The following is a 16,355-nucleotide window of genomic DNA, read 5'->3' on the forward strand; positions in this document are numbered from 1 at the left end:
CGGAAGCGAGCCTCAATCGTGGAATATTGTTTTTTGAAAGTCTGAATACACACCGCAGGATCATTGACCACGTGCTTAGACAGTTAATGAGGTGCAGCGCGCAACAGCAACAGTTTGGGTGGTAATTTTCACTAGTTTCGTTAAATAATATGCGAGTAAAGCGAGTGTGATGTTCATCAAACACATAATCTTTAATGTAGCATTACCGATTAACTTCGCTTACTTTTACTATTTATTAAAACCCGCATCATATCCTTTCTTCGATGTGGATTTTAGTTCGTCTAAACACTTCAACATATAGACCTCACGTATTCGCGGACGTATATTTTATTGAGTTTAGGAAATTTTACAGCAACGATCTCGTTTAAAAGTACACTCCAATTGAGCAGCGAGCATCCTCCATGAGTGGCATGCTCCAAATAAGAAACCACAAAATATAATAACAGGATCTTTCGCTCGACTGTAGTAACCCCACGAGTGCCGCCATTATGCATATGCAAAACAATAAAATATGATGCCACTCCCGTTGCAACATTCATTGAACCCTCTCATTATCATGCATTAATAGCCTTGCACAAACACGCGTACACAAAAAAAAAAGTAAAACGATAAATTGCGTCCAATGTTAATGAACGCACCACCAGCCTGCCCGAGGGCACATGCATCCACCCCCACCATGCCGATGAAGACATCCACCCCCATCGACAACTCCAAAATGAACAGAGTCAGTGACGCACACATCTCCGTTGCCATGCACTTCATGAGATGAGCTTCTTTTTTGTGTATCAAAATCATCCCCCCCCCGTCAGCCTTTTCGTCTGCCAAACGTACCAACGAAGAGAGGGAAACAAAAGCCAAACGCGTTAAGCCGAAACACATTATCGCCGCTTTTCTCGCCTGGAAGCTGGCGGTGGCCCACCTACGATCGGCGGGGTTCATCATGCCGCTGGGTGTACAATTGTAATAAAATTGCAAGGAAAAAAAACCCCGAAACAGAAAAAGGAAAAACTATTCGCAATTCGCTTCTAATAAGGTCTTTTCGATGGAACAGCCCCCATTAGCGAACGATCAACGGTCGAACGGAGAGAGAGGAGGGAGCGAGATTATCGGGAAAACGAAACCTTTTTTTTTCGGACTGTTTCGGATAGCTCGCTTTCGGATTTATGAGTGAGCTTTTTATCATTTTTTGGTGTGCGTGACCTTCATGCATTAGCGACGAAACGGCGCACAGTTTGAGCCATATTAAATAATGCATCTCTGTGGATGGGTTTTTTTTTTGTTGCAGAAATGCTTTCATCACGCCACTTTCCCGGGTTATGATCGTTTCAGGCGGCATGTGCACGAGGAGGCAAGGTAATGAAACTACATTCTGTTGCGATGGTTATATTCCTGGATTGGTTGCCAGTGACGCAAGCAACAACAAAAAAAAATAGTAGATTGCACTAACAAGCATACAATGTGGCAAGTTGCGCGAAGATTAGATAGGGAAACGGTTAAGTGGAATTTAACCATTAAGATTTAATAATTAAGCCTCCCGATTGCTAAAATTTCGACTGTGATGTGTGATTTGTTTTAGTAATTATAGAACTATGTTCAGCCAGTAATGGTCAGTACGATCTAGCGCTATTTATTCTAGCTTTGTGAGATAAATACTTCCTTTTTAGAGAGATATTTTTTGATCCTTCAAAACATACACGAGAGATGCCATACTAGCAGAAAAGGTAGGACAAAGTGAAGAGTAATTGAACCTAAGACTCCTTTAAGAAATCTCGCTGCATTACCTCAACGTCGTAGGTGATTATCGTACAGGATCTCGAAACACAACTGATCAAACATTGATCAGATTTTTTTCAACATTCTATAGATCTTGCAGGAAATGACAAAGCAGCAGGAGCACTCTGGTCACTTCAGACAGAAAACTCTCAAGATATTTTGCCCATTGCATCCACCGGGGTTTGTCTACTTCCACTGCAAACTGATGCTAGAGAGACTGAAGTCGTCCAAAATTCGACGCTGTTAGTTTCAGAATTCAATGAAGATCTCGTCATATGCTGATGACTTATAAATCATTGCTCTTAAGAAGGATACAGCGTGTATCGTGCAACGGGCGAAAACCCTGGAGAGATAAACGAGGTGTAACTCAGGATGAAGAATTTCTCAACTGGAAGATATCACCATCAGCTGTTTAGATAGCTTCCTCAGTAGTCATCCAATACTTTATCTATCATAATAGGAGGTTAAGATTTAATATCTCAACTTGTTGAGGTCCATAGCTGATCATGTCATTAGAACGACACCGGCCTTACCCAGTCAGTAATTTTCATCAAAGGTCACCCAATTCTACAGAGAGAGCATGTGATAGATGCAAACGATGATGATAATGCACCCACAGAAGACGACACTTTAAGTGGTTCAAGAGCAGACCACCACCGCTAACTGATTTTACTACTGCATGAGTAAATAAATAAGCAAATCGCAGTCGTCACAGTCGTAGCTCGTGGTCAATGGCCAATAAAAAGTGATCTCATTTTTTTGTTGCGTATCGAGTAAACAACACAACATCACACCCCATAACACATCATTAGCCATCATTTTGCACATTGATAGTGTACGCGCACATATCCGGCGGCGGCGGTTTTGTTTTGACTCGTACCGGGTGCTGGTGCTCCGGGATTTTTGTTTTGTTTTTATACGCGAAGCTTTCACCACGAGCCTCCGTGTAAAAAAAGCTTGAAAAATGCAAAGCATGATCTATGCATGACGAATGTTAGCTGAGGGAAAATGGGTTTATGCTCGTTACCCTCACTTGAACCATACTTTTGTTATGAGCACAACTATTGTAGCACATTTGCGAAGGGGGCATTTCGGCGTTGAAGGGAAGGGTGGCGAACACTCTTATTGTGACTAATGAGTAGTCATCTTGCTGCTTGCTTCGATTAGGCACCGCGCCCCGGCGTACCATATGGGGGCATTACTCGGCCGTGCTACTAAGTACGCGAGCTAGTGTTGATAAAACGCATGTTAATTGGATTTTACAATTGTTTCCAGGCAAATTCAATGCAGAAAGGTTTTCACTTTCTATTTTCCCTATACAACGGGGGGGTATTGTACATCGAATAAAAAGTAGCACACAGGAACAACGACAGAGGTGCGATACCGATCCTCGCTGCATATATTTGTCTCGCATATTGCTGCGTACTTATATCTCTTAATGTCAGTATTCCAGCAATTATGTTCACTAGTAGTAAAGCATACCACGGTTTGTTTTTTTTTGTATTAGTGGTGTGTGAAAATCAACACTCGGTCTAAATGAAACCATCTCTGAAGTAACAATATTAAAACCAACTCACACCGATCACGCTGACAAGCCACAACACACTCTAACCTTGGTACACATGGGTACCACAATGAAACAAAAGAAAACACCCGATGGTTCTTCAACCGAAACAACCCCAAACGCAATCTTGAAAAAGGTGCCCCTTTTCGGGTGGCACTCGAACGAAACGAAAGACTTCCTGTGTTGTCTCCCACAAAGCAAAACAAAACAAAAAAAAAACACCCCAAGCCTGCCCCTTAGATTGCGCAAGCGTGAAGAATGTTTCGTATCGTTCGTTCGGAAGGCGCTTCCCGTTTAATCCAGAACTTCCAGAACACTTTGGGTTCGCGTCCGGAGCACGTGTTGCTCAACGTGTATGAACGCGGTCAATGGCAGAGAGGCTCGCGTTCTACCGTTCCCAAGCTGTGTGTGCGCAGGATTTGAATATACTTTTCACACTATTGTTGTTCGGTATTATCGCAATCGGACACACCACACCAGATATTCCCGTCCAGAACTTCCCGCACACCGGGAATGTTCGCGTGAAAACTCTCGGGTTAATGAGCCTCCTTCACATCGTGCAAAAAAAAAAGGTAGTTAACAATTTATGGTCCCACGGTTGATGAAGTTGTCACGGTTCACTGCCGGTTCCTCATCAGTCAGCTGTCCGGGGCAAAGAATCACAGCACAAGAATAGCTGGGCGTCGTAGGAAAGCATCCCCACCGGACAAGTTCTACCGAATCAGCACCAACGCTACCAAGCGCAAGCGGGAGATGGTTGTGCCGTAAAGAGGAGGAGTTGTTTTTCTCACTAATTTCTGTAGCATGAAAATATAACGAGATCATAGCGATATTTTATACCAGAGTCTAAATGAGAAGCGCCGATGCGTAACTGGGTGCCTTTGTTTGCACAACTTCATTTACGCTTATTCTTGTGCTGCAATGAAGAAGCGTAACCTGTCTCCTTGGTGACAAATCATCTCACTCGAACACTTTGCTTACTTTGTTTTTCTGGTAGAGATCCAGTGCCTGCGCAAAGAATATAATCCCAAAACATATATACAGTTTAGCAGCAAATCCAAACAATTTCGATCGTGTAGACATTGGTGAGAAATGAGGCAAATACCTGCGAAGCCAGGTGCCAGTTGAAGTCGATCTTTCTTCTTCCCGCTCTGAAGCGATTTCGAACATAACGGAGCTCAAATACTTCACCTAGATGCGGGGTTCGGTCTTCTCGGTCAAATCTGAAACCGACAAGTAACGCGCCGTTGCTGTTTACTTTTTTCCTGCTGCTGCCTGCTTTTAACTCTCTCATTTCATTTACTTCCTACAAATGCCCCTCACACTTTTGCATCTCTTTTTTTTCTGTTTTCTTGCTTGATGGTTTTATAATCTGCTTTATGGTTTTGTTGTTTTTCGATATTCGTGCAACAACCGGTGAACAACTTTCATAATTCCAATCGATTGATCAAAAAAACACACGAGTGTTACTATCTTACCACAATACGGACTTCGTTCAAGTTTGTTTCAATTTTTAGTAACAATTTGTGTGTAGAAAATAGGACGAGATTCTGTATCAATTAACCGTCTAACAAGCATCCACACTAAATCCAATTGACCGAATGTGGCGTGAATGTGTGGCTAATATGTGCTGAGCTGTGTATTTTATGCTACAGTCGATTAAATTTTTCTTGCCTCATTTGGTAACCGAAACAAATAGCCCGATTTGTCATCCAACGATCGAGGCAAGATGTTATTGATTTCCTAGACCGTTGCACACCGTATCAGACAAACCCGCCACACCAACATCGCAACCAAAACTTTCCCCTTGTGTTGCTCAAACTCGATCCTCATCGAACGCACGATACATAACTGTGTTTCTGATTTGCAGTTTAAATTTTCGGCAAACCCTTTCACTGGTTCACAGGAGCAAAACGAAGTTACGAAGTTGTTGGGCTTGGACGTGTTTTCAGCAGAAACTGGACGCATTGAGCTAGTGTCATAAAAATGAATCCTGTTCTCTCGATCGCCCCTCCCACCGCACAGCCGATCGTGCAAACATAACTGATTAAGCTGCCGGTAGCTGGTGGTAAACCTGGCGTTATCTGTTTGCTAAACTGGGGGTGCCCAGGAAACCGCCAAACGAGCATGTATTAAGTTTGCTGCGGGAAAGTAATTAGCGAACGGTTTTTTCGGCGCATTATTATAAATGGGGCCAGCTCGTAAGAGCTGTTGGCCCGATGGAAGCGCTGCTAGCAGTCACCGGTAACATTACAACCAAATATACTGTCTACTTGTTGTTTTTGCTTGATGGCTTTGCAATTGTACTCGTCGAAATACGCATGACGCTTTTTTTTCATTCCTTTTTCGTCCGGACCTCTCTCCGGTACTTGATGGTAGGTGGACGCTCATGTTCAACATTTGGCTTCCGCTTTTGCCTCTCATTAGCAAGTGGAAAATTTCTAGTCAATGAGGTTTTGAAGCAGAGGAAAAGGGAATTATAATTGTTGGGGCTCCGTAATCGTTGTCCGGTTTTGTCCCTAATGACTGACTTTCGGTGGCTTAAATTTACTCCTCAGATGAGGCAAGACGTTTGCGTCGAGAATTTACCATGAACATGTTTGATAGGCGTACATTACCGACTGCAATATCTGTCCGGTGTTGGATGTCCAAATATTGCCTTAATCTCCCTCTCTCCTACATAGTGACTATAATAAAGTCTGTTTGTTCAAATTCTACGGGTCTTTGCAGTTACGTACAAATCGTGTTCAAGTTCTAAAACACAGAAGTTTATCCGATCGTATGACTAGCGATCTAGTGCTGTGCTTAATGAATCTTTTGTGGAGAGTCATTCGTCTGAAGCTTTAGTGAGGAGTCATTCAATTCAGGAATTCTCCGTGCAGTGGCGGACAAAGCTCATAGGTCATAAATCTTGTATGATTCATGAAATTCTTTGGCAAGTCTTTGAAATAGAGCTAGAGATTCAGATTCATTCAGTTCACGATTCAACCAACACTGTTTGTGCTTCGAAGAAGAAAATAATTTCTCACCCACACTTTGCATGCTCGCAAAAGCCCACAAAATATCCATCAAACACACCTGCTGAATACTCGTCGAATCGGTTCGTGTTCTACTTTAGACTGCAAAGTGCCAATCCATTCCCATTTTCAACCCAATGCCGACGCCCTGGCCAACACGCACATCATCTAAGCACGGCCCACTAATGAACCCCAGACGCATTGCTGCCCACACGCTGGAGAGCAGCAACAACAAAAAATCACCCATTTTGAAGGAAGTTACTCAAACGTATCAATGCGTTCGTGGAAGTGAATTTGAGGAAAAACCTTTAAAGCGGGATCGTGACTACCATCATTTCACAACCGCGCCCGCCACACATTTTGACTACCAACACACCACGATGCGCGCGCTCGAGGGGTTTTCCAAACGGGAGCTTCCAACCGTGTGCTCCATCAAACAATGCCCCAGACGCGTTTGCCGCTTTACTTTCACGGAAGCAGGAAAATTCACGGCACAGTAGCAACAAAAAAAAACTGCAAACATTGCATTACTGGTTTTTTTGTTTTTGCCTTTTCTTTTGTTTCCTCCATTTTTGCTTCCTTTTTGGTTAGGAGCTACATTTTTAGCGCGCCTACCTTCTTTGCATAACCTAAGCAATTAAGATAGTGCAGTAGACGGGGGGAGAGAGGGGAAAGGGAAAGAATAGTTGAACCTAGCTTCAGTACGTACCAAACGTTCGCTTTCGAACGCATCGAACGAATGCAAATACTTACGGTAATGCCGGAAAAAAGCATTGCAACTCTTAAAAAGTGCCCATGGGTGATATATACCTGGTGTAGCAAGAGCTTACCAGAGACACGATCAAACATACACAACGCACGGTTGTGGTGATCGTCTGCACAGAGAGTGAAATAGTCATAAAAAAAGTATTGATTACAGTCTGCTTAGAGCGCGAAGGAAATGCCCCGAGCATATCCGATACAACACTTAAACACGGAAATATTAGCACAGGCTTTGACGTCTTCATCAAGACACTTTCAGTTGCCAATGGGCGACCAAGTAATTTTTGCACCATTTTCCTCCCAAACTTTAACGATGTCGTGTGAAAAATTGTGGCATTGTCCATCAGAAACTCTCGCGGTTTTTTGTTTTTCAAAGTGAAAATTATAAAAGAAATACCTTAAGAAAATTATCGTCCCTTCAGTTCAAGAATAAGATCAGTCAATCTTGTGAAGCTATGATCTAGAATAGAGTGGTCTACTGCGATCGCAACAAGTGAAAATCCATTGGTACCAACTCTAACTCCCTAACTCCCTCTAATTTAAAGAGGGACAGGTAAAATTCGACGTTCACCATTCTCCAAGGAGTTCGACTAAGTTTTTGGATATTCGAGGTATCAATGCTGTTGAACAAAGGGAAGCATCATAAAGAGATCTTTTAGTCTTTAATGTTTAATACTGTTTGTTACTGTTTTACTAGGTTTGAATCACGACACCTCGATTCTGATGAGATTTGACATAGCTTTTGTCAAACGCTGGAATTTTATTTGAAGTTCCAATAAATGACGATTATTATTTTCTTAAAATTATTGCTCATTGAAGTTAATATGATAGGATTTCATGACCTGAAGTATATCACTCCTCCAATAGTTAGCTTTGCCATAACCATCTAGGTCATTATTTTTGGCTTTCATTAGCTTTATTTACTCAGTCAGTTCTGCGTGACTTAGATGAGATTGGATGATCTATCATTGAACTATCACTAAACCATGGGATCGTTTATGATCGAATCAGAACAGTAAAGATAAGTTGAAAATTCCAAATTGAGGAAGAAGCCCTTCACTTTACACCACATGAAAAGATGTCATGAAGATCCAACAACTTGAAGGTCGTTGGAACTATACTGCTTTCAGGCATAATTCCGATTCGCTTCATGAAGAGTAAATCCTCTAAACGCATACATCTGAATAACAACAACACACATGACACTGGATCCATACTGCCAAACAGCCATCGTTCGATTTAACATCAAGGAGAACGGAAATTGCTGCCAGTTGTAAATGAAGTGATAAAAGCTGCTTCATTTATAATAGTTTAAAACTCACCACGGTGCGTGACTTCACTTTAGACGCGGTCTACTAGTCAAAGCAATCGATTATCAAACAGTGGCCGGCATTAAACCTATCACGCCGGGTGCGTTTTGTGGCCATTTTCATTCCGGTTCAGTTAATTTACGAGGCCCGGAAACGTGCACATTGCACCATGACATCTAAATCTTTGGCGGAACACGAAAAACCATCGTCCAGTGCCAGCCGCCAACGAACCCTCGAATCAAAATCAACCTTGTGAGAAATAAAAAACAAACGCAGACGAAAGAAGGGTTCCGAAGTAAGACCGATTGGACAATCGCTTCGAAAATGTGGCATCTTGTCTGTAAGCTATGATTAACACGTTGAAATGACAGCATCGGCAAAATAACATTTGCTTGAAAGCATCCTCTTGTTTGCAATTGTTTCGTTCGTACTGCAGTACAAACATGTCATATGGTCATATTGGGTGGTTTCTTCAGAGCAAACATTTGTTCTTCACGTGTACAGAGGGAATCAGTGACGGAGAGACCAGAGGTAGGCCTTAATGTCTATACTGTTGTTGTATCGTTATTTCGACTTTCTTCGGGTAACAGTATTGTCTTAAGCATTATCTATTTAAATCGTTGCCTGGCTACTTACTACATTAATATTTAAAGCAAACAATTTTTTATCAACCATTCATTTATCTCTAGCCTGGCAAATTTCGCACACAAAAATTCAATTCAATTCTAACATTTTCTTTCCCTACCGGAACCACCATTCGTTTGGAGGACCGTTTCCTTAACAAGGTTCTGAATTATTAAAATTTAATGCCCCTGATTAGTTGTGACGAAGCCGCAGCAGCAGCAGCAGCACCATAAAAAAATATCAAACGCAGTTTTTCATTCACAACCCCCGGCCACAGTAGCGGGGCCGTTTGCTTGAACGAAAAAAAAAACCGCACCAACATTAGAGCAGCGTTTGCCGACGTTATAAAGCGATAATTGAAGATAACAAAAAAAAAAATACGAAGCAAGGCACACACAATTTACATTACAAATTTTTGACCACTTTTCTCTGCCTGCATCCACCGAAATGGCCAATAGAAATAGGAAAATAGACATTCACTAGAGTCTGCGCAAAAATCAAATGAGAGAAAATCTTTGGATAATGAGAATTTTAATGTGAAAAGTAGAAGCCCACGGGGCAGGGACCCGTTGGCACGGGACCAATGTTGACACGAGAGGGAAAATGTTAATTAATAATGACATTAAAAGTTGCTAAATTAGCTTCTGAATTTATAGCGCTGCGAAGCATCGCAAAGCTGGGCTGCTAGTAACTGTGTCGTAAATCATATTCTATTTGAAAATTGTTCCTTTTTAAAGTAGAATAAATGATAATGATAATGAAATGGTGGCACAAAGAACACAATAAAAAAAATAGCAATTTATAACAGTTGTTGTTTAGATTAAATTAATTTAGCAGTACAACATTTGCAAAATACTTCAAAAAGCGAACAACAAACAACAATTGGGTAAAGATAAGAATTACTTAAAAGATGTTACAATTACCTTTTTTCCAACAAGATGTTCGACAGCTTTAAGGATTGTTTAATACCGCTTAGTATTCAAATGTAGTTCAAATTGAACACTAAACGGTATCCATAACAGCGTCGAGCTGGTGCAAAACGTACAATACAATTCGATCCAACTTCCAATAGTATACTCTCGATCACGTCACGTTCCACGATCGCAACCGATATCGATATCGTTTCGCGGAATGATTGTGGTCACTTGCGGGGTTTTGCTTGGGGAGCTTTTGAAACGTTTTTCTTCCCGAACCGACTGCCAGTAACGGTAATCTGGCCTGGCCGCACGAGCTGAAGGAAGGCTAGCCTAGCCGTGACGATTTGGAGCGTATATTTGCTGTTACACTAACCGAGCACACAATAAATGAACAGCAAAACCTCAAAAATCAACCACCGCAAACTTCAATCTCGTATTCGGCACATGGAGAGCCGAAACAGCAACTGTTTTGGTGCCGAGAGTACACTCCGGTTTGAAATCATTTGTGGTGCTCAAGCAAACAGCATATGTTTGAGTTTTTCACCTATGTAAAATTGGCCACATTATTTGGATTTGTTTTTATTCTATACACCATAAAAGTAATATTTTTTACGATGTTTTTTTTTTGCTTGTATTTGCGAACAAATTATTTCATTTTCACATTATTTAAGCGTATTTCACTACACTCTTTTTTGACTTCTTCAAATACCTTTACTATATCAATACACTCTGCTTATTGATACACACAATAATGATGTTTATCATTGTTATTTTCACACGAAACTATTATTTATTAGCATTTACACGAACTAAGCACCATTTCTATGTGATAACCACATTATGCACAATAAAAAACCGTTTATGTTTCATATTCGAACTTCAAATGATTTCAACTTTACATCAAGCGACGAACCCGCAATAACCGTTTCAGCACCCGAAGCGCACACACCTCGTAATGAACAGTTCCGACTATACAGACTGGTGAGCAACCTCCGCCCATCGTCAAGCGACCAAACTAACAAACTAGCTCCGAAGCTCTCCCCAGCGTTACACATCTGCCAGCAGACTGTTGGACCATTTTCCGCCACGAGGTGAGAGAATGGGAGCTCAACTAACGCCGGGTGTGACACAAGGGTGCGGGGTGCGCTTTTCCACATGAAAGCCAACAGCCGAGCCTGCACGTAGCAAAACAACGGGAGAGTAACTTGGGTTTCGGGATGTGAGCAGCAAATTTCCAGATGCTCAACGACTGAGAGAACTGGGAAGCACGAATGATGGTAAACTACTGCTACTAAAATGAGAGCAGCACGTGCAAAGCGTGCTGCATAGCGTGAGGGTGAAAGCTTTACTTGTGCGATGTTATTGAAGTACGCGCGATGAAAAGCTCTCGGTCGAAGAAAAAGCTCAACGCAACAAAAGAGACGAACCTTTTTTTTGTGTTCTGATCAGCTGTCTTACAATAAAATTCCAGCTAAATTCCCTTTTGCTGTACTATGTTATATTTTCCCTTGTTTTTATGTTTTCCATTAATGTTCTTATAAAGTAAACAAACAATGCTTAACTAACTCATTCAGGAGTTGCATTTGTAACATTGCAATTTAATCATGTGAGGCATCATACAATTTGCCTAATTACGACAAGAGTACCACATATGTAGCATAATTTCAAGAAATTCTAATGGATGAAACCATTGTTATTGACATTTTTATTGTTTTTCACTGGAAATGTTGCCATGCATAATGTTTGCGGCTCATGGGTTCAACAAACCCAATTTCTTCCTAACGTCGATCAATGCTGGAGTGCATTTGAAAGGCAAACAATACGTCGGGTATGACCTATTCATGGATCACATTGACATCTTCGTGCAACGGTGTGCTTGTTGGAGAGGGCACAGACGAAAGCAATTAAATGTGATGCTGCGTTAATTAGTGTGATTTGCCTCAGTTCATGTTGCATTTCAGAGCTTGGTTCAAGTGTTTGGTGAATGTCTTGGGTAATTCAACTGCCATCGTAACCTACTGTAGTACTAAGCTTTACACACATCTGGAGCGATAAAAGAACGTACCTTGCTTCATGCCCTAACAAAAATAATTACACTTCCACTTTTATTACAGATTTGAATTAAATTATATCTTGAGTTAACTACAGTATGCGGATGTGGTTGAAATGATATGCGGTAGACGATGTTTTTTCATTATCTTTACTAACATTGTGTCTTATCTTTCTCTGGTTCTGACATGCTTTTAACATCTTATTATACACTTATTTTTGCCATGCATTTTTCTGAACTAAATTATGTCGTAATTTCTTGCGAAATAAATTGCGAATTTAATATTTATCTTACATAAAGTGTTTATCATAACTTAAAGGACACTTGAACAGTTCAATGTAGAGACTTCCAGTTTTTTTTTTTCAAAATTCCAGTTTAAATATCCTTAACAATTCTAAAGCATGTGGGATTTTCTCTGATCTGTTTCACTGCCTCCTCAGAATGAGAATCCTTTGGTTAATTAAATTAACGTCTATTAACGTAACTTGGTTGGTAAATCGCTCACAGTAGTTATCTAAAAGTATAAATATAAAATAATAAATGTTAATATTTCAATATAAAAAACATAAGAAGAATAACATAAATACTTACCGAAACTATTACCACAACCGTTGTGGAATTATGCCAGAATGATAGCACTTACTCTCAATTTAATCAGCTATGCTCTGAGGAGTTTGTCTTTACTTAAATTGATCTGACAGATTTTACACAAAATGTTTCCGAATTCACTGTTACACATCACTTTTGTCTGCCATCTGTTTGCGTTTCTTACCTTTGCCGATCTTGGAATGAAAGCATGATCATTTAACACCAAAAAGAATAATAATTTCTTAACATGACAATAATCAAAGAGAGCAGCGTATTTACAGTAGCAATTGTTATTTTACCTACATCGCCGCGATTAAAACTCGTGGTCGAACATGGTGCGTTCACTTGAAGTGTATGCGGATTGCATAAGTTTAGGCTCAACATTGAGGGGCAGATTTGTCGGAACAGCCAACAAAACCATCAATGGATAATCTGCGCGAGTCTGTTATTTTCATTTCAGAAAGAGAATTCTGTCTGTTGCTTTCATTGTTTTGGAATTTTAATTTGGCACTTGATAGGTAAATTAAAACAAAAAAATAGAATAACATGGGGAAAAAAGTGTTAATGGATAAAGTGGCACGAGCAAAACAAGAACAGTGCCTACAAAGCAACTTAGTAAAATTTAATTTCAGCGCAAAAGAAATATAAACACATGCGAAATAATAAAATCACTCAGTGAGACATACCTTTCACAAAAGGAAAATCGATTTCCGGCAACGTTGTTGAAGTGATCGCGTTCCGATTCTTCTTCGCAGTAGCTGCAGGTGCAGAATGTGTATTGCGAACCGTACATGCTCGACTGATCGTCCAGATCCGTCAGATTGAGGTCGCTATCAAAGTTTTCATCGTACAGACATTTTGGAGGTCTTGAATTTTCTGACTCTGGAAGTCCCAAGCGTGTTCTAAAATGAAAGAGGGTATGTTGCAAAAGGGTCTCAATGGTTTAGTCAAAGTTTCATTAGTTTTAATTACTTTTAGTCTAACTATTTTAATTTAAATTCTTTTCAGCCGATTTAATTTTACATCGTCCAGGCATCATTCCATGATATTCCAAGATACGTTAAAATAATGAAATTCGTTATTTCAAATCGTTAATTCCCTTACAGTTGGTATCAGATATGACAAATCATGTCCTCTCATCAGTAAAAAAATAATGAAGCTCAAAGTAATTTGTTTTACATTTATAATTGCTCACTTACAGGAACATGTTTAGACACAGATTATGCGTGTCCTGTGTTTTTCATCAATCTAAATTATCTTATGCTGTGCTTCCTTCGTTTCAAACTCGTTTGAACTTGTTTGCCCATCGATTTCACCACAGGAAAATGAAAACTTCCTGCTTTGAGCCGCACCGCAAGCAACACGATATTAACTCGTAAAGCAACCACGAAGAAAACAGAGCGAAACATAAGATGATGCTTCAGCAATGATTTAAACAATGTCTTCGCTGGATCAATTCCTGATTTTATTCAACAAATATTGGTTCAATATGTTTCTTTTTTCTTTTGTGTTGTTTCCTGTTCGATCGAGGCAATGCACTTCCTACATGTTCCGCACTTTCTTTCACCGAATGGGTGGTGTTTGATTGCATTTATACGTGAATTTGCATGCTACATCATATTATCGTGGTAAAGGGCGAAACCGGTTTGCCAGCGACCATTGCCTTACCGTCGTCATTCTCCTGCCCATCGAAACTTTTCAATGTTAGTTTAATCTACCATCGACCGTTTGTTCGGTCGATGCCCAATGGAAACCATTTGATGAATGAAGAGCCTTCACTTAAAATATGCAATGAAAAACGTTCCAACATCTTACACGCGGTTCTTTGTGTGCGTTTGTGGCGTATTTTTTTTATTGCCCCTAGACTAACCGTTACGGAAGAAAGTGAAAAACAAAAAACGAATTAAATCTGCAAGAAACTGAAAGTGAGCAATGCATACCAATAATCGAGGGGAAAATTTAAGCAATGCTAACAATTAAACGTTTGAAAGGTGACAATTAATGTGCATTTGTTATTGTTATTAGTCCTTTCAAAACGTAGCTTGTTAGTATTTATCTTATTATTGCGATTTTTAAAGACTTCACCACTGTAACAAACTAAAATTGTTGTGACTAAGACCTTAAAAGCTTTAAAATACTGTTAACTAAATTAGTTTCTTAATAATACTTAGAACTAAAAATCATGTAGCCAATCTTCTTTAAAGTGTGACAAACAGATTTGTTTGACTACAGCAGTGTGATTTACTTTTACTTACTTTTTTCCCTTCTGGTCCACGCTATCAACCACTACGTTCCACGTCCGATGGATCAGGTACAGCAAAAACAGCATGCGGGAACTTTCCGCATTCGGTGACTGTTGCCGATTGTGGCAAGTTTCATGACTATTTGGCTGACTGTTCACATCATCCTCAAAGTAGCATCGCTTGGTGCTAGTGTAGTCCATATGCTCGCGAGGTGTCGTTCGGTAGCGTCCACTACCATTTCTTGTCTGCTGTCTCGGTAGCGTCGAGTCGCTGCTGCTCATAATATTCCCCATCGTTCTATTAGCACAAACCGTGCAACACCAACTGCATGTGCATGTGAGCAGTTTGCGTGTATTATGAGGCTGCCAGATTCGTCAATTAATCAACCATAACACTGCATGCCTAGCTCGCATCGATGCTAATTGGTGGCAATTTGCTTAGCATCGCGCAACTAATTCTGAACGTACGATGCAATTATATCAATCGGTCAATATTTGCACTGAGTAACAGTAACCTAAAGCTTATTATTCCTGCAGGCAACTTTGAACATACTAAGGAACGTAAAAAAAACACAAATTCATCTAACCGAAACCAATTGCGGTTGAGTCACGGCTGGATCTTTTCCGTGGTGAGTGTGCACAACCTAAAATGAACGTAATGAAAACAAAAAGAATAAATGTAAATAATTTATATTTGTGCATGCAATGTTGGGGAAAAGAAAACATATTTAAAATTATTCAATACTTGAGCTTTAATGAACACATGGCCAAACTTGACCGGGTGGCCGGGTCCTATGAGATAATAGTTGGGAGATCTGTTTAACATAACAGCAGGTGTCATTATGTTGTTTAAGAGGCTCAGTGCAGCCTGTAAGTTTCAAAAATTGTTCCAAATTTAAAGAATTCTTTTGAATGTCTACTGCATTAGTGGAACTTCATTCAACTTCATTCTTTGGTACTTCATTTTTGGGTTACACAAAATTTTCCTTTCATCGTACGTAACTAATTTTCTTTAGCATAGAAAAAACTTTAATGCTATCTCCAACGGTTCGACCTTTCTAATGTCCGTCGAACGGAAGAAGTTAGCTAATGTAGATATTGTCATACATTTATTTATAAACATATTCAAAAATCTCGAAAATTTAATGTTGGCTTTAACGAATCTTTCGAAATGAGTCTTTCAATTCAGGAATCGACTCTCAAAAGTTTCAAGAATCCTCATAGCTATAGGGGATCACTACCCTTAGAGGCCCCAAGCCGTGGAGATTGAACTCATGAAAATATTTCCAAAATGTAGAAGAAACTGTTCAATTATTCATTATAATATTGTGAAAATCTCGCTACCCTACCATAATGATGTATCAACTAGCCGTGGGAGGTGATCGAAAACGAATTGGTTCGTCATCGAAATTTACCAAAACCATCATTCTATTCAGGTCAAAACGGTGCTATGCTAACAATTAAATTGCATTGTAGGATGAGAGAGAGAGAGCGAAAAAAAAACCGAA

General features: G+C 40.0%; 1 protein-coding gene across 1 annotated transcript in view; it reads right to left on the reverse strand.

The window, feature by feature from the left end:
• The window catches only part of LOC128301870 (uncharacterized), a 31,777-nt gene extending 16,312 nt beyond the window's left edge, over positions 1–15,465 (reverse strand). Inside the window, exons 1-2 of the mRNA XM_053038528.1 lie at positions 14,861–15,465; positions 13,292–13,507 (exon numbers count right to left, since the gene is read on the reverse strand). Of these exons, the coding sequence (XP_052894488.1) occupies positions 13,292–13,507; positions 14,861–15,141 (497 nt within the window). The 5' untranslated portion in view covers positions 15,142–15,465. The remainder of the gene's footprint in view (positions 1–13,291; positions 13,508–14,860) is intronic.
• Between the last annotated feature and the right edge of the window lie 890 nt (positions 15,466–16,355).

This window comes from Anopheles moucheti, chromosome 3, assembly GCF_943734755.1.
Source record: "Anopheles moucheti chromosome 3, idAnoMoucSN_F20_07, whole genome shotgun sequence".
In the NCBI taxonomy this organism is placed as follows: Eukaryota; Metazoa; Arthropoda; class Insecta; order Diptera; family Culicidae; genus Anopheles; species Anopheles moucheti.